At 36.1% G+C, this 27,462-nt stretch overlaps 1 protein-coding gene across 1 annotated transcript; it reads left to right on the forward strand.

Annotated features, from left to right (window-relative positions):
• The first annotated feature begins 5,761 nt into the window (after positions 1-5,761).
• Positions 5,762-26,022, forward strand: hs3st2 (heparan sulfate (glucosamine) 3-O-sulfotransferase 2). The gene is made up of 2 exons (XM_044099477.1): positions 5,762-6,644; positions 24,570-26,022. Exons 1-2 carry the CDS (start codon positions 6,148-6,150, stop codon positions 25,186-25,188), a joined length of 1,116 nt encoding a protein of 371 aa, XP_043955412.1. The 5' UTR covers positions 5,762-6,147; the 3' UTR covers positions 25,189-26,022.
• Positions 26,023-27,462: the final 1,440 nt, after the last annotated feature.

A 27,462-nucleotide genomic window follows, 5' to 3' on the forward strand; every position in this document is an offset into this window, starting at 1 on the left:
GCAAGAGGAAAAAAAAAACTTTTAATGGATGCATTCTGGACTTCACTTAGTATCATCTATTGAGAGCACCTGGTCATGTTGAATCCTCACTTTAATCTTAACTGGAGGTAAACAGTTATGTTCAATTTTAAGACTGATAAAAGGTATAAAGCCATAAAAAACAAATGAACTCCAATGGACAGACTTCTGTTTGTTGCCACAAAATTCAACGGCTGAAATGTGACTGAAATTAAGGAAAGTGAGGAAACAAAATTTTATCCCTGAACAATTTAGCAAAATAATCAGTACTCGACTTAGGTTGTCTCAAATGTATTAAGTCCAAAATTTAAAGGTAATTACTTCATTGATTGCTGTTGTTAGTTTATGTACTTTTTATGAGTACATTTTTAATTTTTGTCTTTTTCCCATTTTAAGTTCTATCATTTAAAAAATTCTTCAAAAGGCCATCTCTGTGCTTTGGCCAAATTTAAAGCCATACTGTATTTTTTTTAGTTGATGCTGTTAGTTCTACAATAATTCTTAAATTGAGTCATAACTATTTTCTCTAAAATGTAAAACCCTAACCGGTCGATAAAATGCACTTACTTAGTCAGTCTGGTCTGAAAAATGTTTACTCACATGCTTTTTGAGTGATTAAGGTTTATTTAGTCAAAGCTTAACTGCTACAGACATGGCCAAACTGAAGTTCATGATTTATCCTGTTTTACCGTCCTTTGTAAGGATAAACTTTTCTAGGCCCAAAATAATGCAAATTATTGTGCTTTAAAAACAAAAATTAAGAAAACATCTTATTGAGACAAACCTTTATTTATTTATTTTTTTTTTACAGATTCCTGTCCAGGTCTCTTTTAAAAATTATATTTGGATCTCAATTGGATTTTACGAAAAAAACCATTTTAAAACTTAATGTAGGCACTGGTTGATTTTAATAACATTTTAGAGCTAATAATTTACACTGACTGAATGAGAATATCCTACACTACTGTATATCCTCTTTTTTTGCCCTTGTGATACACAAACAGAAACTTCTTTCACACCAAAGTGTAATATTTCAGACACATGCAATTCCCTCCGATTTTTCCCTGCTTAACATGCTCATTTTTTGACGGCATGATTTGGAGAGGAAAACTTGTAAATACACTCTCTTCATGTGCTCACGCTCAGTTTTGTGTAATTCTTTCTCAGAGGAACATTGCTAAATTAAACCTCCTCATCTTTGTTGGACATAAAATGCTACAAGACATTTCAATCAATATTTGTGGCTGTTAATTAACTCCTGGGTCATAAATTAGACAAGAGGGAATGAAATATTGGAACATCCACAACAAGTGTGCTTTAAAGTATCAACTCGTGTTTTAAGCAATTGATGGCTTTTGCTTAGCAGTGGGTTGTAAATATTAATTTAGACATAGTTTTTATTTATTCATTATAAAATGGCTCACATCAAAGTCATAGTGGAAGCAACTTGTTTATTTGCATGCAGATTTATAAAGTCTAATGCCATTATCAATGTTTTTTTTGGGCTTCCTCAGACTGAGTGGTCTGTGATACATTGCTCTAGAGAAGAGGGAGGTTCCTCATTTCAGCTTGATTCAGGATTTGTGAGTTTATCAATGTTTGTGTGTTTTCCTTGTTGGCCAACTGGAACGAAGATGCTGTGATGCAATCAAAGAACACAAATCTCAGAGCCACTGAGAGGACATTGAAATCCACTTCACCCATCAATAAAATGTGTTGGGTTCAGACCACAGAAACGGGTTGAACCCTCTCTACACAGTGATCAATCATTGACAGAAGAGACTCTTTGTCTGTGACACTGAGATCCAAATAAAACTCACAAAAATCCATCTGCCCAGTCGTTTGTCTAAATCAATAAGCAGCTGTGTAGCGAAGCGCCTGAAGAAAATAGATGGCTTCATTTTATACAACACCGATGTTCGCCTCTGAAGGCAGCTGTCCGTCATAAGGGCTGCAAAATAAAAAATAGATTGGCTTTAAAAGAGTAACTCAGAATGTATTTCTGGTGTAGTGCCAATGAACATTTCTATTAAAGTCATTCATTGATGAGTATTTTTTTACGTTTAAATGATTCTGTCACAAAATGTAGAATTGTTTCATAAAACAGTTCAAATTATTATTATTTTTCCATCCATCCATTTTCTGTTCAACCTTGTCCCTTAGAGGGGTAATTATTATAATTAAGAGTCTTTAATTCACCTGCTGAAAAGCAATTTTATGAATTTCGACTTTTCCCCTCATGCAATGGGAGTAGACTTTACGTTTAGGGAAACCGCTGAGCACTGCTAAACCAACTGTGCTCTAATTAGCTGATTTTTGTCAAATATTGAATATCACACCAGACAGCAAAGAACATGGCATTTCTGAACTTATGTGTTGTTTATGTAAAAAAAAAATGGAAAAGATACATCAGACAAGTTTGGATAAAAAAGGAAAAAAAACAAAGGCAAAATGTCAGCAACAATTATCAGACACTGTGGTTGACAAGGAGAGCAGTAACCTGCTGTTCAACGGCCTTTGCTCGCTGCATGGCTTTTGTTCATCTTGTCTTTTCTGTGCAGATCAGCAGCTAATACACACAGGAGGTAGGAGAAGACCATGGAAGGAAGAAAATAACAGATGATGGACAAACTGGTAGCATCAGTGTAACTAGTAAAGGAAATATGTTTTATGCTCTGTCCAGTGTCATTGCAAAAACAGATACTCTATGCCATCTTTGTATTTATTAAAATAAATGCATGTTGAAATCCACCTTATAGCTGTACATTAACAGGAAATGCTGTGGCAGAAGACGCTTCAACAATATAATTATGGGCAATCCAGAGAGTTACATTTTTGTGTTAAGTTTGGGTGGATTTAATGATCTATATTAATATTAGAAAACAACAAATTATATCAGTGACCATTGTGAGATTTTGATCTAGACATGAACTAATTTGTGCATACACTCTGATTATTATTTGGCTGAACTTTTCTTAGGAAACTGTAGCTTACGCACACTCATTTTGTAACCATCAACACACTCCTGGACATAATCCTTGCAGTAGTTTTGACAAACCTTTTTGGCAGAATTACAGTTGCAGTAATTAAATTGGATGGTTTTCTGGCACTGGCCTACCTTCTTACCATAGTCAATGGATGTTCAATACAAATGAAGTCCGGAATACTTTATCTGTTCCAAGATCAGTATTATTGTATGTTTTAGATCACTGTACTATTGGAGGACCCAGCTGAGTTTTAGTTTGAACTATTTAACCCAATATATCACCCTCAGAGACAGAACATGTATTTGAAAAATAAAGCCTCTTCTTGAAAATAAACACCATGAAGCTAATTTAAAATCTGTAAGTGATAACGTGAGACAAAAGTTAAGCTATGTGGCCACAGTATAACCAATTATATAAGGATGAGCCATTCAAACCAAACAACAGTGAACCACGTTAAACATGTGGCAGTGGGTTTCTGTTGTTAGGTCATTTCTACTATAAGTGCTTTTTAGGTTCACAGAGTGAAAAGACTACATTCAAATTCTTCAGTTTCATTTCAAATCAACAGCAAGTGATTGAAACCAATATGACAGGATGTTCCAAAATAGAGTGATTCAATGTTTATATTAAATATGTTTTAAATGTGTAAAGTAGGTTACCAGTATGCATCTGGCCTTTGACTTGGTAGCAGTTAAATTTATTAACATTTCCTTTTCCTTTCTGTTCTTATATAAAACACTTTCACAATTTCACCAGTGAAAAACGTTTTCCTTTCAGTTTTGTTCTTCCCACCATTTTTTATTTTTGGTAAGTTTGTGTTGAATTATAACCAAGGCGGTTTATTTTTCACACAAAATTTTATTGTCTATCAGTTAACCTGTTTTTTTTTTGTTTGTTTTTTTGTCAAATGGCAGACTTTCCATCAAACAGATAAGAAAGATGAAGCCATCTTTGAGTGTAAATCATAAGTGACAGTCAACCGTCTGCCTTGAATTTGGAGCCTCGTCATCTCTCACTTCAGATTTGTTTATTTCTCCAAGTTTATCTGCAAAACCGGACCTAAAATAATGCCTCTAACATATATCCTCATAATATCATTTTTTTAAATACAGAGTGGCTGGAATATTTCAATGGTTTCAGGTTCCTAAATCACAGTGCAAATGTGATCCTACTCTCTTTCTGCAGAAAGAAAGTAAAGAAGAAGTGAAACATACTGATATAATTTGCTGTATTAGTGATGTGAAAGAGAAATATGACAATGCATACTGCTTAGCAGGGTTACTTATTCTTTGTGGTTTATAAGAACTTTAAAATTCAAAATGTGTGTGAATCACCCCAGAAAAATTTCCCTGCAGGAAACATGAGTTTTAGCTAAAGTCCAGCTGGCAGTAACACCACACTCAGATGACAGTATAGCCATGTGATGCTAATTAGGACACAGCAGTCAGTGTCCAGCACAATAAGATACCTACTTTTGAAGTTAGCTGAATGCTGTTCTTATGTAGCATCTATTTAGCACTACTAGATGTATATATGGGATGATTTTTAAATATAGAATATGGTTTCTTTTGCTGGAATGAGAACAAAAAGCAAAGCTTGAAAGTCGGTTTGCTGCCCTGAAACTGTCATGTCTCATAAAAACTTCCTGCAGTAGAAACTATCACAGAGCACCACAACTTAAAGAAAATTTAGTAGTTTTTCTTGCAATACAAACATCTAGCAAGAATTTCACTTTATCCATTATGCATTCCATCACACACTATTTATCGTCATGGCCAAAAATGTTCTATTGGTAAAATAGAAAATATAAAATAGAAAAAAAATCCCATATGCATCAGCTTTTCTCTTTTAAAAATTAATCGAGGTTACAGAGCTAAAACAATTTTTTTAAAAAGTTTTATTTTAGTTGTAGTTTTATTAAAGTTTTATTTATGTTAACCAGAGTTGCCAATAAAATGCAGAGAGGGCTCTGCACTGTCAATGAAGTTAATATTCTCTCAAAGCTAAATCCTAACCACAGGAGTAAAGGAGCTGAAAACTTTGCATTCCAGTCTGCATCCGCCTCGCATCATAGCAAAACAGAAGATCAAATGTGATCTTGACTTTCTAAGGCTAGTAATACCCATGTGTGTCAAACTTTTTTTATCAACATGAGGATACCACTGAAGCTTGATGAATCATTCTGTTTCAAGTGAAAGGCAAACATGGTTTAAGCTACACAGCAAAAATTAGATGACATATTAGTCTGCAGTTTTTTGGTTTTTGTACAGACAAAGGTAATTTGGTGTTTTTACTAATCGACGGTCTGTAGAAAATAATATAAAGTTAATAATAGTAGTAAAATATTGGAAATTCAATTAAAACAAAAATTGGAAACATTTACATCTCAAAGTTGAATTTAAAAAATTTTAGTTTTACCGGGTTTATCAGCTGTGCCACAAAAAAGTGCAAACATCACATACCATTTTTATAGCTGGATGCCACAGATGTGTTTAAAATCGTTTTTTCATTAAACTTTTATTCACATACACCCTGGCCCCAATGGGAAAATCTCTACACCCAGATATTTTCAGAAAAATAGGCATGTTTCTTAAAAAAAAAAAAAAAAAAAGCGTACGCCAAAAGATTTATGATATTGTCACGTCAGAATGTTGATTAAATATTGATAGGTGGTGGGAGTGTCTATAACTTCGCAACTTCAGAATGAGAGAAAGAGGAGGGATGAGCACTGAAATCCCCCCGGAGGCGAGCAGAAAGATTGCGCTGGTGAGAGTTTCGGGCGCAGTCGATCTTTTCCTTTTTTCGCATTCAAAAAAGATGACTAGGAGGATTTTGAAGAACATAAAGAAATCTCCTATTGTAGGCTATGCGTTTCAAGACAGATGGTTCCGCTCAAGTTTTTCGAAGGGAGCTACCTTCGATGAGGACTGACCCCATTTCCTCTGCTGATCCAAGTTTTAAATCACTTCATCAGTCCACAGGACATATGCGCAGCTGGTGCCAGGGAAAAACCACCCCTGTCCACACGCTCTGCTCTGTCTCACTTTGGGATCTGTACACTTCTCACCAGGCTCTCTCAGCAGACCGACTGGAGAGGAAAACTCCGATGGAGAATCATGCAGCACTTTGAACCCATGGAGACATGGCGCAAAGGCTCCTCACATCTGCGAATAGAGTCAGCGCTAGATTCGCCTTCATATTTACTTTGTCCCTATCCTGTGCGTACTTATGCTACAATATTATTTTCTATCGCGGCGCAGTCATGACAAACCAGACTTACGAAGGGAAACGCTGCCCGCCGAGCAAAAACGCAGGAGGGAAGAAACTTCTTGGGAAGCTGGACAATTGTGCTTCGCTGAATGTCAGATCGGCTTTTCAGCGTGGATCCAGTGATCCACGGGACCAGAGCAAAGCGCAAGGTTCGCCTGGTACTCACGGGACAGATGCGAATTTTAAAAATATGAGTGTTGCGCAAAAATATGGGAACAAGAAGCTGCCCAATGCGTTAATAGTAGGTGTAAAGAAAGGGGGAACGAGGGCGGTGCTGGAGTTCATCCGGATACATCCAGATGTGCGCGCACTCGGAACAGAACCGCACTTTTTTGACAGAAACTACGACAGAGGGCTGGACTGGTACAGGTGAGCAAAAATTTGAAAATGAAATGTGAACAATTTAGTCTTTCTGCACATGTTCTGTTTTTTCTTTGTCTTTACTCTCGCATGCTTTTATGGTTTGATTAAAATTCCAAATGCTCCATCTGCAAAGCAAACTTAAAGGCACTTCCAACATATTTAAATCGTTCGACACTCCAAATGCCACGAAACTCACATCAGACACAAAGTTCCTCAGTCACACATAGACATGGCAAAGTTCTATATCACTGTGCTAAGTCAGCAGAGCTTTATGCTGAAGGTTAAGTTAGTGTGGTGCAGTTAATTTTAATCTATATGCCTTCCATGCTTCACCCAGACCAAATATGATCATTTTGGCTTTTTACATATGGAGATGACAAAGTACAAAAAAATCTGATCCTCAGCTACATGTATCTTTTTTTTTCTTGTTTTGCATGTAGATAACATGTAGATATCATTGATCGCTATCTGGTTACAAAAACATGTGCATCTACCAGGGAAAACTCCAGAGCCAGGGGCAATGTCATAAGCATTTTACCTGGGCTAAGCACAAAAAGGATGTGAATGTTAATCTGTAGTAAAGTCTTATTTTCAGGTGAAAGGATTTTTTAAAAATTAAGTAATTAGGGTCCCAGAATCAGGAGGAAGAGTGGAGAAACACATAATTCAAGTTGATTTATAGGTCCAGTGTGAAGTTTCCAATATCAGTGATGATTTGGGATGTAAACCCTTGAAATAAACCCAACAGAGAAACTGTGGAGTATGGAGGTTGAGAGACATCAGTTCCAAAAATCTAGACCACCTGAAGAGCCTAAGAAACTATAGCTTCTTTAACATCTTAGCAGAGTCAAAATCTGCTTGTTCTTATGCTACATGATATTGATGCAGTAACGTATGTTAAAACATCCCAGACCAAGTATTGAATGGATTTACTGTGACGCACCAGACACATTCTCAAGTGAATAAACATTTCAATGTCATAAAATATTGTTTATTGTTCTTATGTAGTTTGAAGTGTTTTTGAAAAACATAATTTGAGGTTTTCATTGGCTGTAGGCCATAATCATCACCATTTCTAGTACTAAACAGATGACAAGTATTACTTCATGTGTGATGAATATATTTAATATGCAGCAATCAAATAACAGAAATAATTTGATAACACTTCTATGATATTCTGAAATCCTAAGACACACCAGCTCTTGAACCTGAAGACAGCACATTTTAAATTAATTAGTTTATCCAGAACACACACACTGTAGAGGAAAATAAGATCAAGGTTTCTAGTAAGAAGAAAAAATGCTGACTTAGATTCAGGGAGTTTATGTTGTGTCAGAATGACACACATGTGCATATTTTGTACAGACACCAAAGTATTTATATGCTAATATAAATACATTTTACCCTTAACATAATCAAATAAATAACCCACAGACCAAATAAGGTTTCGTTTGTGGCTATTCTGTCATGTTCATGTTGTTAAGAAATTTCTGGCATTTCTGACATGAATCTTAACTAGTATCCGGACAATTAACTAAATACAAGGCAGAAATTGCAGCAATCTAGTTTTGTGGGTGGCATTTCAAAATTGGACAATGAACACAGACTCATCCAGCTCATTTTAATACTGGCCAGAGCAGCAGAAAAATGCATATTACTGATGGGTGCAAACAAGCAGACCTGTTGATAATCAAGCACTTTAGCTGTCCCTAGTTGAACTTCTACAGCTACCACATTGTGTTGTACCTTTTCAACACAATGTGTTCATCTGAAATGATTATAATAGTGGTAACTATTCAAGAACAGGCAGCATAAATATGGTAGAAACACATGTTACTAAAACCTGGATGGGTTTCAGTAACCCATCCAGGGTGACCACTGGTGGCACCAGCCTGTCCTCCCCCTCATCCCATCAGGATGAATAGGCAATGGATGCATATATCAATTGCTGGATATTCTAGGTAGTCATGCAATTTTTTTCTGCTGCTACTCATCCATAAAAGACAGCAGGTCTAAACTGTAACAAATGTCTGCAGATAGGACCATCATGGTCGACCTTTCCTCCACCCAGGACTTATACAGGATCAGGAAAAGAGCAGCTAACGTGACTGCAGGCCCCACACAACCAGGACACAAACTGTTTAAACTTCTAGTCAGATCAGCAGTACAAAATGCTTTTTCAAAAACCAGCCATCAAAGAGACTGGTTTCTTTAACCAGTCTGTCTCTCTTATGAACACAATGAGTACATTTGCAGCCTACATTACTGTAGGAAAACAAATTGCACCAATGCATTCAGGATTGGTACACAAACTAATAACACATTTGCTTGTGTATCTGCTACAGACACCAAAGGGTTGGAGAAATGTAAAGCTTCTCTAAACTTAGAGATGCTTGTACATTAACAAGGTAGAAGAGACAAACACCAACAGGGGAATCATCAAGTTCAAAAGGCATAGTGGTGTGATAGAGTGGAACATTGTTGTCACTGTACATAAAAGAAGTAAAGTTTCAGCTTTTATCAAACCTCTTATTTTCTTCATTATTGGTCCATTTTTATTTAAGGGGCATTCTGGCATTAAATTGACTGTTTCTGTCCTGAAAAGTGACAAACAGGAACCATTTCAACGGTTAGCAAACTATTCTTTCAATTCAGTTTCTATTATCGGCCACTTATTTGACAGAAGTCTGATGCAGGGAATTGTAAACCTGATGAGTTGCTTACAGTTGCTTATGTTTGTGTACATACACAAACCAGTCTGTCAAGAATAAGAGTGAATAGTTTATCTCTCTAAAAGAATTCCCTGCTCAATATACGCTTTTTTTCCCTTTGTTTGGCTTTTCTGATTATAGTGGACCACTATAATGAGTTTGATAAGTTGATAAGTTTGTTGTCAATTTATGAAGAAAACAACACAGTATAAAATAAGTGGTCAGGCTTGATTGTTTAATGAAGTTATCATGTGCAGCAGGAAGATGTTTCAATAAGTTTGTAGAAAAGTGAATAAATCGTCCACATTAGTCACCCCCCACTTAGGTGATTTTGCTAAATGAAGCTACATTGATAGGTGTTTGTCATCTAAACCTTCACGAGAGAATATTTAGATGACTAAAACTTCACTTTGACCAATCTTTGACAGGTTTGCCTCCTGTTTCCCATCTGAGCAATGTCCATGTTGCTCCTCCGAATAACTTTCAATGAAGCTTCTGGTTCAATATATACATCTGAGTTAATAATATTAAACCAACTACTGGACATATAAAAGCACAGTACTATCTTTGATGTTGCTACACAAATGACAGCCTGTTGTAAAATCTAGTTTACTGAACTGTTAATGGCAGACTGAGTGGTTGCAGTGTACATGTCAAATTATACATATTTCTTGAGTGAATTTTGCATACCTTATAAAATACGCAGAAATTTGTAAATAACCTGTAAAATTGTTGTAGTTTAAAGATGTAAGATTATGTAAAATCAACTTTTTGAGTTTGTTTTTAGTCCCTCATCAAAAACATACCTGGAGTGTTACCTTGATTGTTTCAGGATCCCTGGTTGGACCTAGCGCCACCGTCGAGACACAATTCCTTCTCTGAGCTGCAGTTTCTGAGTTTCTGAGCTTCCGTCTCACAGAGCACCCTCCCCCCCTCAGTTCCTTCAAACTAGCCAGCAGCAATTAGCAAACACCTGGTGGGACTGCACATAAGCTCATCTCATGACACTAACTACCTCTCAGTGCAACTCTGGTTGCAACTCAGAAAATCAAAGAGTTAGATATCTTTTTATTGTTGGTAAGTTAACTCTTGGTGATAACAGAAGAGAACATGTACAAAGCACCAACATTTAAAAAAATACAAATATATTGTATACATATATTTGTTTTCAGAACAAAAAACACAATTGTTCTATTTTAAGATAGTTTTTTATGACAGTTGAATGTTACCATGCACATTAATGCTTGTGTTTGCTGGGTAATACATTGGTCACATTACCTCAGCTCCCACAAAAGCCAACACCTAATATGGCAAAACCCATAACAAGCACTGTTGCACAACAATTATAATTTAGGAAATTGCAGCTATAATGTATTTATTTAAGAGTTGTTATTTTAATTTGCTATACTCTGTGGACACTAGGTCTTTTTAAAATGCTTAATTTTTAAAATATGCAATTGTTTTTACTGTCTAACCTTCTTTTAGTCTGTAGCAGCTGCACTGCAGCCAGTTTAGGTTCCCTCTAGAATGATGTTCCACTCTCAAGGTTACAAGGATCCGTCGTAAAAACTGTGTCCGTAGTCATATCTCCCTTAAAATATAGTGTTTCAGAGGCAGCTTGGCCTGGAGAGTATTTTTAGTAGCACTGGTTCCACAGGATTATGAAATATTGAAAAAATACTCCTAGCAGCTGTCTTTACAGTTGTATTTTGCACCTTTAACCTGTAACATAAAAGTAAAAATCTTATTTTTTTATATGTCAGTCTGGTTAGTTTTTTTTCTGCTTAAATTGTGACTTTTTATGCTCATTTCTTGTCTTTAGCAAATCTTTCCTTCAGACATATTTGATGGTATTCACCATCTACTCAGTTCCAAGAGAAGACGAATAATTACTTTTATGTTGCCTCATTGATGTCCTTAATTAAATAAATAATTTTGAAAGGAGTATTTTACAAAATGCTGGAGAAATTATTCACATTTTGCATTTTTCACAAATTTCTGCCACCAGCTTCCAAATGCCAAGTAACCATCACAGTAATCTTAACCTTACCAACTCAAAGTGAGTCCATTATGATTTTCAATATACAACAATGCATGTGTCCTTTAGAGTCAGGCAGAAATCTACAAACTGGAACACCAAATTAACTTGCCTGGAGTTTCAGTGTACTGTCCAGTTGTTCTGCACAGTCTGTCTTGTTACATTAAGCATATGACAGACCATTTAGGCTCAGAAGAAAAATGGTGCAGTGTTCATTACCGTGGCTCCTGAAGAGAACACACGCATGGCCTCATTTATTTTGTGTGCGGGTATTCACACAACGATAAAGGATCTGATAAAAAAGACATTCCTCTGCCACCAATTTCCGTACTCATTTCCCTCTGCTTTTTCCATTCTCTGCAGAATCATAAAGATCAAACAAAAACACATTGCCATACACCATCAAGACTTAAAAGGGCATCTCAGCTCTATTGATTTTACAGAAGTCTATAGCACTTGCAGTTACTTCTTAGAGAAGTGTCGAAATTGTATGAGAGGATGCAGCTGCAAATATTCCAAGCATCCACATTAATTGGCTTGGGGAGGCAGGGTGCTCTGGAACAGTACCATCAGAAGGTTGATGAGGATAGAAAGCCGATTGGTTCTCAGTTAACGCAGAAAACTGCACATTATTGAGTGAGCGATGGTGAGACATAACTCTGCATTATTAATGAGCTGTCTTCACTCCATTCCAGTCTTCGACATGCACTTGTTACCATTAATTAGAAAACAACTCATAAGACATTTTTCCAAAGATTCAAGACTGAGACCTGCTGCTCATTATTTAATGCCTGCACCCTTTTACAGTACCCCTAGTTAAAGTAGCCAGTGGTGCAGGAGCTTTAGATCCCAAGATAATGTAATAATAACTGAACTGAGCTAAGTGCCAAGGACAAAATCACACACTGAATAGCAGCTGTATTATATCAAAATACTTAAATAAAATAGAAGCAGCCATAGATAAATCTTGCAATGCTAACATGCCACATTTAGATGTGTTGGAATTATGCTCTCCGTAATTTTCTAGTAAAGCTGCACAGTGGACCCCCATTATTTGCGTGGACATGGGAAAGAAGATGCAAATATTGACTGTTTTAATAGTATAAACACCATGTAAACACCAAATGAACAGCAGAAACCATCTAGGTGCTACATGAGAAGCTAACACCTAGTCTTCTTTATTTTCGTTTTCGTTGGTACAGCAAGGGAAATGAATGGTGCTCCTGCATTGGCTGCTTTGCAAACTCCAGCTAATAGTGTGTCAAATAGTATTGCTGCTACATGTATTTCTGCTTTTCTAGCAAAATTTTTGTCCCCAAATATTTTAGTTATGCTCTATAGAAAAAATTGGTAGATTTTCTGCAAATAATTGGAGTAGTTACAGTCCACAGAAAAATCCTGAAGGTGAATCCATTAATACTGAACCACTGCATTTATTTCATGTACTGTAATTTCATAATGCATTTCTGCCTATGACATTAGTAGACTTTATGGTTTCAAAAGCATACTGTCTTAAGATTCCTGTGTTATAAAGTCCTTTTTGTGATTTTTAGATTATATTGATGTCTACATGACCAGAGTTTTCTCCAGCTACAGAAAACAGTGTGCCTGTCCTTCTTCCCCTTTAAATGTTTCAGCACATTCATGAACATTTCTCTTGTTGAGAAGAAGGAAATGGGACTAGCTGGGAAGTTGTGGATTAAAATTAAAAGAGCATGGGCTATTACTAATATTTAATGTAAGACGTCTGTTGAGCAGAACACTGCGGATTCGCTGTCTGGGCAGATAAACCAACTCAATTAACCATCTAATATAAGCTTGTTAGACACTAAAAAGCAGAATGACAAAAATAATAATTTTTCTGCACAACAAGCATGTATAACTAAAAACTTTTGATACATTCTGTAGGTATCTATGCTACATTGTTGTTTTCCTCTTCAGCTTACATCTGATTTTAAACACTGACAAGACACAAAACTGTTCTCTTCATATCTGTCAGTGTATCAGAATGTAAATGAATGTTATAGATAACAGTATTATAATGTTGACAACCAATATATTATTTTAGTAGCAGAAAGTAATAAAGTGAATTATTCTTTCTTTTGGTAATATATATCACTGATATTCATACACTGATGTGTATTTCATTATAAGCCACTTTTATTTTTAAACAAATGAATACAGAAAAAAGTAACATCAAACTTTGTGCCACCCTTTTATTCACCACTAGGGGTCAAAACTGTGCCAAAAACTATCTCCTCACATCATCGTGAAAAATGTTCATGTTTGAATGTTGCAACTTAAATTGAGACTTGTGGGACAAAGTACAGTTTTTCTAAAATTGGTATTGTCCAATTGTGCAAACGCTAACCTCAGTCTTGGGTTATGGAGTTGCACTTTATATAGTAGTTTATGATTTACCCCATCTGCTCCAAGGTTTTGGTCTCAGTGATTGGATTCTACAAATAACGAGACATTTTTTGTGGCTTTTTATTATCTTGAGTCTGCCAATTCTGGGGCAACAACGACATTTTGGGTAGAGCAGTTGCTTTGAAATCAAATAGTGTTTGGTTTGATTTCAGCTTCTTTCTGGCACATGTTGACATGCCCTGGTTAAGGCACTTAACCCTAATTTTCCCCACATTTGGAACAGCAAATAGGGTACTGTGGCTCTAAAAAATGTTGTGAATTTAATCTGCTTCCTATTGTCGCTGGACATCAACAAGTAATTTTCATCCCCATTATTGCTTACTTAGTTGTTATTTTTGTCTGACCGTTTTCTGTAAACTTAAGAGAATGTTATTACTTTCCTACTTACATGTAGATTAAATGTTAATTGTAAGTGTTAGGTATCGATGGTGTACATTAATGCATGTTTATTCATGTATTTAACAGCTTCCAGTTAATTTCAAGCTGTTTCTGTTTGGTCACAGAAATATAAAAGAACAGACAATGTCTCTGTGGATATATTTAGTACTTTGCCATTCTTGGTTCCCTTTGGGAGATCTTCAGCTTGTTAACCTTCCCCTCTTGTCAGACTCAGTGCATGTCTATTGACCAAGGATCAAATCCTGTCTGAGTTGTTCCTCCTCTGCCTCAACTTTCTGCTCTCTTTTGTACTTTTCCACCTTCCAAGAGTGAAATGTTCTAAAGATATGCAATTTGTCTGCTCCCTATCCTTGACTGTCACATTGGTGGAGGCTTCACTATAAAACCTGAAGGAGCTGCTGAAGGCTTTTCTGTGTTTATCTTTCCATTTGTATCAACTAAGATGCTGCAGTAAAGCTCCACACAAAATTCAAGAACTAAGGAGGAGAGGGTTTTGCAAGGTGAATTGTCATGACTATCACTGACTGACACTATTAGATTCATGAGAAAAATTAAGCTGTGTTTTCAGCCTAATGTTAGTCACCACAAAATTCTAAAAACTGCTGAAACATTAATGGTATTTTCAATTAGCAGAATATTCTTGCTTTGGCCATGATCTTACGTGTTCTGTATTATTAAAAAGATAAAGAAAAGATTCATAAGGAATACTAACACTCATTTTTAAATGTTTGGATTTCAAAGGCTTCTCTATTTCAGTGTCTGTGGATATTTTGCCTTGCCACATGTTAATGTGACAGCTCAGAGCTCAGTTCAATTGAACGTGTTATTGCTCAAGGAGAGCAAGTGTCAGTCATTTCCCTTTGCAGGCCAAACCATGAGTAATTCTTATTTGAGGAGAGTCCTAAGTTGAAATGACAGCAGTTAAATAGGATCTCGTTCAATGTAGATTTTTTATTTTTTATTTTTTTGTGCCTCTCCATCACTGCGTTGTCAAACTTTTGATTTACGTATTTGACTAAGAAACTTTCTGATGACAAAAAGAAAATCCTTTGAGACATCAGGCTCATTCTGCCCTTTATTTTTAGCCAATTTCTCTCCAATTAAATTAGAGAAATAGATGTGTGGCTCCCGTGATGCTAAATTGCCATTCACCTCTGTTCCTCACTGAGCTGAAATGGGCGCAGGATTGCTGTAATCACCTGGACTGCTGGACTGTTAACTCCTAATAGACTTTTGGAGGTGGCAGGTTTCTGTTACTTTTGATTAATGGTCAGATATCGCATCTGTAATCAAAGTGAGTGATAGTTTAATAATGGAGCAGCCTCAGCAGTGAAGATTTATGCTGTCATATCAGGAGAGAGGGCGATGCCATTTTTAGGAAGTACGGTGCCACAGACATCATGAGAATCATCCAGCTCAAGAACATTTTCTCTGCTCTGTGAATCTGTGTTATGGATACTGTCAGTAGGTTTGGACAGCATGGCCATCTTTGTTTGAAACTCCCTTTTCATGTGACATCATGATTAATAGTTTGAACTGTTACCTTGATTAAGAATGAAAATCATATAGAAATCAAACTTATTGTCATATGAATAACATAAGCAGTATTATCAGGAAAGAAATTTTTACTTTAATAGCTCACAATTTAAAATGAAGCAACAACAACAACAAAAAAATAATTGTTTTAAAACAAGCACCGAATATTCCACTTAGGTAAGTGGAATATTTCAAATTCCACTTACCTAAATCCTTACTCGTTGAATGCTAAGATTTGGTACATATGTTCATTACTTCTCATAACTGTATTCCAAATAAAGTGTAAAACAATGCCATTACTTCTCTTTATGTTATTGTGCACTTTGGTAATATGAACCCAGGGGAATTTGTCTTTAAAAGTTATTGTGCTGATGTTTTGTTGCTAAATTACCCCAGAGAGCAGACAACCAAGGAATGTAATGAATATTGTTCAATGGGTAAAGTTCATTATCAAACCTCTTTAATGGCAAACATTAAGCTTTTGTCCCACGAGAGAAAAGTGGGATTAAGTAAAAGCCCACTGCCCATAGATATCTTTGTGATTAACCAACCAAGGTAAATCTGGTGATCAATGTTTGCATAACATTTGCACTCAATAAAGTTTAGTCATAAAATGTGAATGTATAGGAGCAAAATGCAAGCATGATTGAAGATGCAAGGTTGAAAGTAAAGGAAGTCTAATTATGGGAACTTATGTAAAATTCGGAACAGAGAGGGGAGAAAAACAAATACAGAAAAAGTGTAAGTGAAGCATAAGTGGGTTTTGAAAGAAAATTTGGAGTTGTCATTTAAGCATGTATATTTTTTATGCATGAAGTTCAACAAAAAGCATCTGAAAAGGTTCTTGTTTTCTAAATTACCAGGTCTGATTGTTTTGCCTATATGGTCACCAGAACATGTACAGGTTATGCTGAAAACAGCAAAGAACCTTTTTTTAAACTGACACCATGTAAAACTATGTTTTAAGATCAAATCATTTTGGTATTGCTGCTATAAATTCAAATTCACTGATTGTGCACAAAGAGAGGAGTCAAAGTTGACCTTTACTTGTTCAGAGAGTGTGCATCACTGATGAGACTGCACTGTTCTTAAGAGGAAGAGGTTTTTCAGCAGGATACACCTGTCTGGAGTAGAATAAGCAGTCTCTTTCCTCCTGTTAATAGTTCTAGATTTAATGTTGCACTTATATTTTCTTATTAATCAAAGTTGAAATTAACAAAGCCTATACAAGTGACCATTGGCTCTTGGTATTCATTTTAAATAAAAATAAACCGTAAATACTTTCTTTTTTCAAGGGCTGAAGAGAAAACCAGACAATTCACAGATATTATTGGTCTGGAAAAATAAAATGATAAATACATTTGCTTTAGGTACATAGTTAATTAATATATTACATGTCAAGTTTAGGCAGATTTAGCTTTTTTACTAGCTTGACTTTACCAGAGTAAGTGATATGCAGAGTATTCTCTTCTTGTAGAAACTTGATTTTAACCTAAAAACCAAGGCCTCCAGGGAAAATATTTCATTATGGGAGATAATGAGAGGCAAAGACTACTATAATTTCAACAAAAATAAGACAAAAAAGCTGCAGGAAAGGATTTATTTTACACATAAAAAAAAAAAACTATCATTATATACACAATAAAAATTCATTTCTCAACTTACTTTAAAAGAGAAAATTTTCAGTAGTATAAGATGCACAAAACACAAAGAAATAAAAAGTATCAGCATAAACACTAATATAACACTGTCCTCATGTAAAAGAGACTCTTATCAAAAATGCAATGAAAAGAACAGCATTTTCTATCTTTTAGAGTTCTTCATCTTTCAGCACACCATTTATAGTGGCTGCCTTTGGTGTCTTTGGTAGTACACAGATTCAGTTGTTACTTTCCTTAAGTTATTCTTTGCTTAGGTTTAAAAAAAAAAGAAGAAAAAGAACCTGCAGTTAAGACATCTATTGCAGTGGTAAAGGATCCTGCACAAATTAGCTTTCAACCATGTTCCCTAGTAGGTTTCATTTACAGTATCGAGCAGATCTTTCACACTTGAGTTCATTTTCCCAGAGGGATTAAAATGTCAGGGCCGAGTCTGTAATGCATCCTGACTTAAAGTTTGGCCATGAATCGTGAAGAAGATTGTAAATTACCCCAAATAAATTTGCTGTTGATTCTGAATGAGACGGCTGTAATCAATCGAGGCACTTCTCTGAAATGTCTGTTAATCAAGATGTGTGTCTGGACACAGGAGTGTGAACGAGTTTTCCCATTGTCAAGGCAGAAGGACAGGTTTTCTCATTTCAAGTGTTTCCAACTTCTATAAACTTTAGTAACCCTTGGAGCAAGTCTTTGGGTATACCTATGTGGGTTTTCTAATTGCTTATAATTATCTTCTAAGAGCCAAGAAACTTGGAGCATTTGGAACTCAGTTTTATCTTTTCATTTCAGATAGCATGTGCAGCATTATTAATTTCTTGAGGGCGTAGTGGAAGAAAAAAAAAGAAAAAAGTACATTTTTGACGGTTGATTTAGAAATCTGCCTCAGGTGTAACATGTTCTCCCACTGACTCTGGCTATCTCAATAACCAGCAGACACATTAAATGGGGCCGTGCCATGCATTTTTGTCATTTAATTTACTGTTTTTATGTGCACCACTTCAAGTGATAAACTTTGTTGGTTCTTAAACATCTAATAAAGTCAGTCACACAGAGCCATGTGAGTTGTGAATGCTAATATAGTTATAACTAGACAAATGAACCTGAACATGAGGCTTCACTACAAATACCAGATCAAAAAAGATTTTGTAGATATTATAGTCACCCCTCAGTATTCCTCATTAACATTACAGCAATACAACAGGGATCCCATCGCCCCAGACTGCTCCCACTGACATGAAAGCATCCTTGATTTCAATACAAAAATAACGACTGGTCCTCTTTGATCACTTGATTGCACCATCTTCTTCTTTCCTGTGGTTACACATAACTAATCCTGGAAAAAAGAAAAAAACTGGCAGGTGAAATATTAGTGGACATAATGCATTCAGTATCTTTTTAATGAGGAATAGACCACACGTTTTATTTTTACTAAACACAAAGAAACAGATGCCTCATTTCTTGTTATTGTTTCACTTTGAAAATACTAAAGGAACAATAGTTTAATCTCATATTTAATAATATCTCATATCCTTGCTTTGAACTTCTTTAATGGACAAACTTAGAAGATTGAAATGCAAATAGAGCATAAAATGCACAATTTATTCTTGCTTTTAGATCTAGTTGAATTTTAATTGTTTTTAACCATTCAAATAACGAGTAAATTGACTACTGGACATGCAAAATATTTAGATATGTAAACACCAGTTTTGTGCTAGCTTACCCTTAGCAAAAATAAGCTTTAAATTTAGTGTACATTCATTCATTCAACTATGAACAGTCATTCATGTTCATACTGTAGTTCACCACCTAAACATTCTGAATTAGATTGACACCTTCTAAAGGAACCGGCTGTCATTCAATCATTATAATTTGTCTGAATAAAAAGCAAAGCATTGTTTTTGCCTTTACATGGACTGCAACATCAAACGACTCTGTTTACAGGCATCCAATAATACAACAAACTCTGACGCTAAGTAACTTCATGTAATCTTTCCACACATCTTTAAATCTCCTTTTTGGTCAACCTCTCAGCTTCCTGCCATGTTAATTCCAAACTCAGCATGTGATATAATCACTGCGTCTCATCTGAAACCGTGTACTATCTCAGTTTGGCTTGTCTGACTTTATCTACAAATAATCAAAACACCTGTTGTCCCTCTGATGTGCTCATTCCTGATCTTACACATCCCTGTCACTCTCAGAGAGAAGCTCAACATCTTGAACTCTGTACCCTCAAGTTCTGCATCATAGCGTTTCCTCATTTGCATTGTCTCTAAATCAAACAACATTGCTGGTCTCACTACTGTCTTGTTCACCTTTCCTTTTATTCTTGTTGATACCTTTTCATTACACATCACACATGACACATTTCTCCACCCATTCCACCCATGCACACGCTTCTCCGCCTCTTTTCCACACACTCCGTTGCTCTGGCCCACTTAAAGTCCTGAACCTTCTTTACTTCTACTTCATGTAGCATCACCGTTCCACATGTGCTCCTCTCATTTAATACTGAGACTGAACTGAACTCACTTGAAGTTCCTCTTGAATGAAACAACTCTGAAACAGACTGTTTCAGAGTTGTAAGAAAAGTCAGTTCCACTCATATTCATGCACATCAGTAATACCTTGAGGCCACTCTGAGTTTTCCTCATCGTAAACAAATTTTCCATTCCAGAACACCACCATGGCATAAGCTGGCTAAACCATGTGAAAGAGTAATAATTGTGGGGAGAAAAGTCATTTTCACACCATCATATTAAACCAAGGTGAAAAAGAGCTTCAGCGATAAACTTCCCAAATAAATTAGAAAATAACAAAGTTATCTACCGTAACTAAAATGCCCATTCCTAAATACTGGAACTGTATCCTTATCACACATAGATGTTATACATTATGGGGCATTAAAGCCTGGATCTTCTGTAGTGTTAGTCAGTAGTAACAGCTGCCCTAGCTACCAATGGTGAAAGTTGTGTGATGTCACAAGACCATTTTCAATTCGATGCACCCTGGCTGAGTCATTGTGTTTTACAGAAGTACCATGGCAGCTTCTAAAGGGTGAGAAGTAATGATAATAGATGCGCTCTGGCTGTGCCATTAGCTGGCATAAAGATGTAATCCTACTTCTACAAGGTGCTTTTTTGGCACTCTGTTTCTTCCATTGAACAGGCTGTGGTGAAGTTCCAAACACAGAACAGAGCACTGGACTTTAGCCAAGAGTAACACGTTAGTAAACCAAGAAGCTGTCAAATGGCCATTAATGTTTTTCAATCTTTAGACTATAAGAGTCCAACACAAATTTTATAAGTAGCACTGTATATCAACCGCTGTGAGCTCCTTTTCACATCTTTTCTCCCTATAATTATAACTGCTTTTCTGAAAGCTCACATGCTGTTGGTTGTTGATGGGAACTTTTATTCAAACGGTATGAGTTTCCAGATGTGGCTGCTTAAGAGTCCATCAGTCAAACCTATCATTGGTTGTAACTTGCCAGTTTTAAATGTCCAGTTAACATTTTATGAATGATTTTGGATGGTGGAGACTTTAACAGATTCAGCTTGAGACCATGCTGTCAAAATGAGTCAGACCGCCTCCAGATGCAATCCAGATGCATTTTGAATCCAAATGTGTAATGCATACATTAACGTCTTTCAAAATGTGCTTTGCTAGATCTTATTACCAAATGCAAATAAATTTTTACCAGGGAATGACTGACTAACGCTTTGACGATATTATTTACTTTCAAAATTAAACTCTTGCGGGGCGTGCTGTGGTGGTGTAAGGGATAGCACGACCCACGTTTGGAGGCCTTGAGTCCTCGACGCGACTGTCACAGGTTCAATTCCCGGACCTGGTGACATTTATCGCACGTCTTCCCCCTTTTCTGTCAGCCTACTTTCATATAAGGGACACTAGAGTCCCTTACAGGGGGTATGGAAAGAAAAAAAAAACTCTTGCATTAATCACAATACTATAAACAGAGCATTGGTACCTAGAAAAAAAAATGGCTTTCTATATTACAAAAAAATCTAATTATTTCTCACTGGCTTTCCACCTTGAAATGTGTTTGTCTGTTCTATCAGCTCCATCAGTGTTTTATATCTTCTGTGTAGCAGTCATTTAATCTATCGGGCACTAAGACTCCGAGGGAGTAAACAAACAGAACAGCTGTAAAAATCAATAACTCCAGACAAGCTTGCTACTGCAACTTTATCTGATGGACAGGCTCACCTTCGTAGTTTATATTCACACATAATAGCAAACCTGAATGAAATGTATTTTTGTGAATTATTCTTCAGCTTGATTATCCTTTTTTTTGTTTGTTTACTGAATGTCTCACCATCTTCCTACAAATGATGAAACATGCTTGTAAATGTAGTCAACAGACTAGAGTGGTAACTGTCATGAATCCAGCGAGCAGTAGTGTTTTGAAAAGCAACATTTGTGAACTTTCACTGCAAGTGTTCAGTTCAGAGTTCTAATATGACAAGTTGCAGTTTTGAATCAGTACATACATATCTTTTTTTTCTTTTTCTAAAGATAGTAAAGATGCATGGAACTGACAAGTCAGAAATCAAAGATCCTCCTTCAGCGGAAATAAGGTGCTTTGAAGATTATCAAGCAGCAACTTTTTTTATATTTCAGAGTGTGTTGGTGTGCATGCATCTGCGTGTGTAGCAAAGCTGTTTGTTCGGAAAGGTGTTGTTCCCATAAAAGATTAATAGTTCCCTGGTGGCCCTGAGGCACCCAAGCCAACAACTCGGGGATCATAAATAAAACTAAATGGATCAATATTTCCAAGACTTTAAGAGAAATCTATGGCTACCCTTACCTTGAGAGACGAAGCTCTGAGAAAGGTTAGGTTTTAATCGAACCCTTCCTCTGGTAATAATAAAGAAAGTGTGCTATTTATCATCAGCACTGTGTTGTAATGTACTTAAAATCAAGAAACTGCTCTGCATTTTGTAACAGTAACTATAGAAATTTAGACATTGTATCTTCTGATGTCATTCACCTAATAACCAGTTTCAAAAGAACTCATGAGATTATTTCTCCTAAATTGCTGAATTTCTGGGCAGATGATGCAACTGAGTCACATTTCTGTCAGGAGAAAACAGACAATCATGTATGTATGGCTGTGTCTCTAAATGGTAAAAGACACATTCGTTATTAATAAACTTTTATTGACTAAAGTGCCAAAGCAAAATGAAATATTACAGCTGGACGGAAACCTCTCCTTGGTGAACATGACAAATGCAGTCATTTGCCTGAAGCTTACAGACCCATTATTGGTGCAGTATGATGATGGTAATAGTGATGCATGTTTTGATAATACTACCTGACCTGTCACTATTAAGTATCTGAAAATTCATCCAAAATTTGGATGTTTTTGTTTTATCTCAGCAGCAAAAACAAGTTATTGTCCTCATTTTATTTGCATTAATTTTCAATTTGTTGTAAATACTTTAGCAAAGCATATGAATTTACCAACCTGAATGATGAGTTGTTTCAACTCTAAGATGTGAAAAAAGAATCTTTTTGCTCTCTTATCCATGCTCAGAAGAAAACCCTTAGCATGCATTTGATTGAGTTGGAATAATCAGAACATTATGCAGTTGTGACAACCGCCAAATATTGAAGGACTGTGCCCAACGAAAATAGAAAGTGCCTCGCTAAAGAGAGAATCTTGATGCTAGGTTGAATAAATGTGATATTAGAAATGTGGCAGTCAGAACTGGAAGTGCAGACATTTAGTTTAGCTTGTTTAAGGGTGACGCAAGACCCGGGCTGAGTAAGACATGTCATCCATTTATCTAAGGCAGTTCCTCGGAGTCAGAAAGTTCTGAAAATGATTCTTTAAATCCCTTTTTTTGCATTCTAAAGTTCAAAGCAGTATTTTATGTAATGTTAAAATTTTGCAGCAGTGTCCTCATGATAATGTTACCTTACCTCATGTTAAGCAATGCAGAATCTTTGTCCTCACTAATGAAGATGCACTTTGGCTTCCCAAATGCTTGAAGTAGCTTAAAATGCTTTTGATCACTCATAAAAAACAGGGTTGACTTATAAATCAACACATTCTCACTCCCGACTCGTCCTATATTGACGAGTTGGGACGTCTTCTGACCATGCGTCACATATTGACGCGAAGGGTACCCCTTTCGCGTCAATCTTTGACAACTTGGGCAGGTTTCTTCAGCATCACATATTGATGATGTGGGAAGGTCGCATGTTTTACATGGATTATTCACATGAAGGGTTCTTGCAAACACCTTCAAAACCCCACGATTGGTTAGGTTTAGGGAAAAAATTATGGTAAGACATATGGTAAAATCCCTCGCATCACATCTTGACGCAAAAGGGGTACCCCGCGCATCAATATGTGACGAGGACGGACATCCTATACGTTAATATATGTTAATATAGTCAGGAGAGAGACTGGGTTGTATAAATTGCACATTCTACTGGATAAGATCATTTTTACAAAATGCCCTTATTTTTTTACAATTAGTCACATAAAATACATTTGAAATAAGCCCACATTAATAAAAAAAAACAGATCAGAAACAATGTAATAGCAGCTCAACTTAAAGCTCCTATGAAACACCTGAGGATGAAATTAAAGGCTGATTGTACAAACTCCCCTAAGTCATTATGAAGGACCTAGCATGACTTCATAAAAGCAGTACAATTATTACGAGCATGTTTACGGCTTCATAGAAAAAAACCAACGTCAAGCTGTACAATTTACACCTTTCACATAGTCAACAGTAATTTGCTCTAGCATACTAAACTTGTATGCATTTTATCACATTTTTAATATATGTAGTAGAATGTCATGTATTTTTGTTGACCACATATTTTATAAGTGTACATTTTGGTCAAAGCAAGAAGGCTTAATTATTTTTTCTTGACTTTGACTTTTAATACCAACTGTACACTGTGATATTAGTAGCTGTCACTTCACTTTTGTTGCCTATTATTATTTCTTATAACTTTTAAAAGCATAAAGTTTCAGGTGCTGTTTTTATGTTCCAGTTGGAGCATTTCCCTGATGTACATATCCATAAAAAGAAAAGAATTTTGAAATATTCCTAGAAGGGAAAAAAAAAAAAAAAACACTCTTTCCAACTTATTCATGGTTTGTTTTTCTCTCTAGGGGACTGATGCCACGCACACTCGACAGCCAGATAACGCTAGAGAAGACTCCTAGCTATTTTGTGACCAGAGAGGCACCTCCCCGCATCTCCAGCATGTCTCATGATACTAAGCTGATTGTTGTGGTACGAAACCCTGTCACCAGAGCCATCTCTGACTATACTCAGACTCTATCTAAGAAGCCCGACATTCCCACATTCGAAGAGCTAGCCTTCAAAAACCGAAGTTTAGGTCTTGTGGACACATCTTGGAACGCCATTCGGATTGGAATGTATATTCTTCACCTGGAAAACTGGCTGCAGTATTTTCGACTGTCACAGATGCATTTTGTGAGCGGTGAGCGACTGATAACGGACCCAGCGGGGGAAATGGGCCGTGTCCAGGACTTTCTAGGGCTGAAACGGATAATCACGGACAAGCACTTCTACTTCAATCGAACCAAAGGTTTCCCCTGTTTAAAGAAGCCCGAAAGCAGCAGTCAACCTCGATGCCTCGGCAAATCCAAGGGCAGGACTCATGTACAGATTGAGCAGGAGGTCATAGAGCAGCTGCAGGAGTTTTATAGACCTTTTAACATCAAATTCTATGAGACTGTGGGACAAGATTTCAAGTGGGATTGAATGTACTTTAAACAAAAAGAGAGAGAACAGTTTATAAAAATGCCTACCTCTGGAAACAAGTTAATTGTGAATACCTTTAAAATATATTTAACTGAGTAATAGACAGAGTTCATACTATGATCAAATAAGTGGTATTAAGAATATAAATCTATAAATATGGGTTTATCCTGTGGGTCATCTGGGGAAAAGTGTAATTTATTTATTGATACAAAAAATAAATACCAAACAATTTTTCTTTCCATTAGCATATCAATTAAATATTTTTCAATCTATTTTAATGGAGCTTATTTACCAAATAACGTCACATAGCTTTCCCACCATTTGGTGTCACCATCCATACAATCATGACGCAGCTTAAATATTTATTATCCAGATTCCTTATTTATTCATTATTTCCTCTGAAAATGATCTGCTGTCCTTACTCTTAAAATGAGCACTTCACATGAAGTTGCCTCAAAATGTCAGAAGAATAATAAAAACAGTCTGTCAGTTTTTTCTGCAGTTAAACTTGTTTTTACTGCAGACATAAAGTGTGGAAAACAGAATTGAAAAATACTATGAGAATCAACAAATTAATAGGTTTAATCAAAGATCTGCTTTAACTTTTATATATATGTTTAAATTTGGTGGACGTTTTCTGTGTTTGTATTCCTATTGTGATCATCAAAATAAAAGTCGTAAATACCAAAAGCATTTATTGGCAATACATTTTTTTTCAGTAAGGGTGCATGGAAAACACACATTTTACAGTTTCTTTTTAAGTATAAGACCACATTTTCAGAAATCCAATATCTTACACACATTTGCGCAATTTTATAAATCACACTCCGGTCATGACTGTTAAAAAATGTCTGAATACTATGACTGCAAAGTTTCTATGATTTAGCCATTTATTTATGTCTATGTCAATAAATAAAATGTCAAATTAATGATATTGTTCCGCTAGTTTAAAACTCAGTGACCGATTTCGCTTGGAATTCTCAGAGCACTAAAATATCTTGATTTTTTTTTTTTTTTGAAACTCTGCTTTCTGATACTTAAAAACGAGAATAATAACAGACAATGAACATTTGTAACTCCTCCTTTCTGCCTGATGAGATCATGACTGAGAGACTTCTGTGAGGTGGTTAGGTCTAACTCAGCATAAAGTCTTAAGAGAGAGATTGGAAAAATGACATCCAGACACAAGAAAATACACTAACCCAGTACTAAGTGCAAGCCTAATTAAAATAACAAAGCATGGATGAACTTAGTTAAAGTTTGTTTGTGAAATTGATTTCCATCGTTACTTTTTGTTTTGTACACATCCCGTACAATCTTAAAATAAGTCTTGTTTTTGTCTCTGTGCTTCTGCTGTGCCCAGAATCTTTGCATGATAGACTGTGACAGAGAACAGCCAGCCAACTTGGGCAGAGAGAACAGCTGTAAAGCCTGACAATCCCTCCAGCTAGAGAAGAAGAGCTGAGGGCAACAATTCACGTCGGTTCCAAAAAAATGGATTTTGAAATCTTTCCTAGAGTCTGCTGGAGACAGGCACCAGTCCCCTGCAGTGACAAGCAGGTATAGACCAGGGATGCCCAAGTCCAGTCCTAGCGAGTTGGTATTCTGCAATTTTTAGATACATCCCTTCTCTAAAACACCAAATTCAAATTAACACTTACCAGGCCTCTGCAGAGCTAATTGACATGCTTAGGGATTTCCGTCAATTGATATACACTGTATTGGACAATATATGTATCCAACAGATGCGGGATAGTAGCTCTACAAGACCAGGCTTGTAGAACTCAGGTCTAAAGGGTAGAGTTTAGGACCTGTTTGTTTATAGGTTTTGTTTTGTTTTTTTCATCAATGTGAGCCTTCCAGGCTACCCATGCAAATTCTTTAGAAAAGCATATATTGGCTTCATAAATTACTGAATAGCTTGATTTGAAAGACTCTGAGGTAAAATAGACAGAATCAGAGCTTAAAGTTTGTCCCTGAAGTAAAACTGGGATGACAATATAACTTCTACACACAGAGTGAATCAAAAATGTACTTTTAAGTGACTATTCATCCATATCCCACCAAGAAGATTATTTGAAACATATCGAATTACTAAGCTTGACAGTTTCAAGCGATCCTGTTAAAAGTTAAAATGTTCCTTTCCAAATGCTTCTCTGCATGTTTTGATATCATTTTTGTTCACAATTTTTTTTTTCTTGACAGATTTAATACTGTCACTGCTCTGAATGGCTCTCCGTACTGAGCAGCTGTATTAACCTCTTGATTTTTCAC

Source organism: Gambusia affinis, linkage group LG19, assembly GCF_019740435.1.
Source record: "Gambusia affinis linkage group LG19, SWU_Gaff_1.0, whole genome shotgun sequence".
NCBI lineage: Eukaryota > Metazoa > Chordata > Actinopteri > Cyprinodontiformes > Poeciliidae > Gambusia > Gambusia affinis.

Excerpts from the sequence above, each read along its gene's own strand:
- hs3st2 (XM_044099477.1), top strand. The coding sequence starts at position 6,148 with ATGGCGCAAAGGCTCCTCACATCTGCGAATAGAGTCAGCGCTAGATTC. Across the intron at positions 6,645-24,569 it reads AGAGGGCTGGACTGGTACAG|GGGACTGATGCCACGCACAC; the intron begins GTGAGCAAAAAT and ends TTTTCTCTCTAG.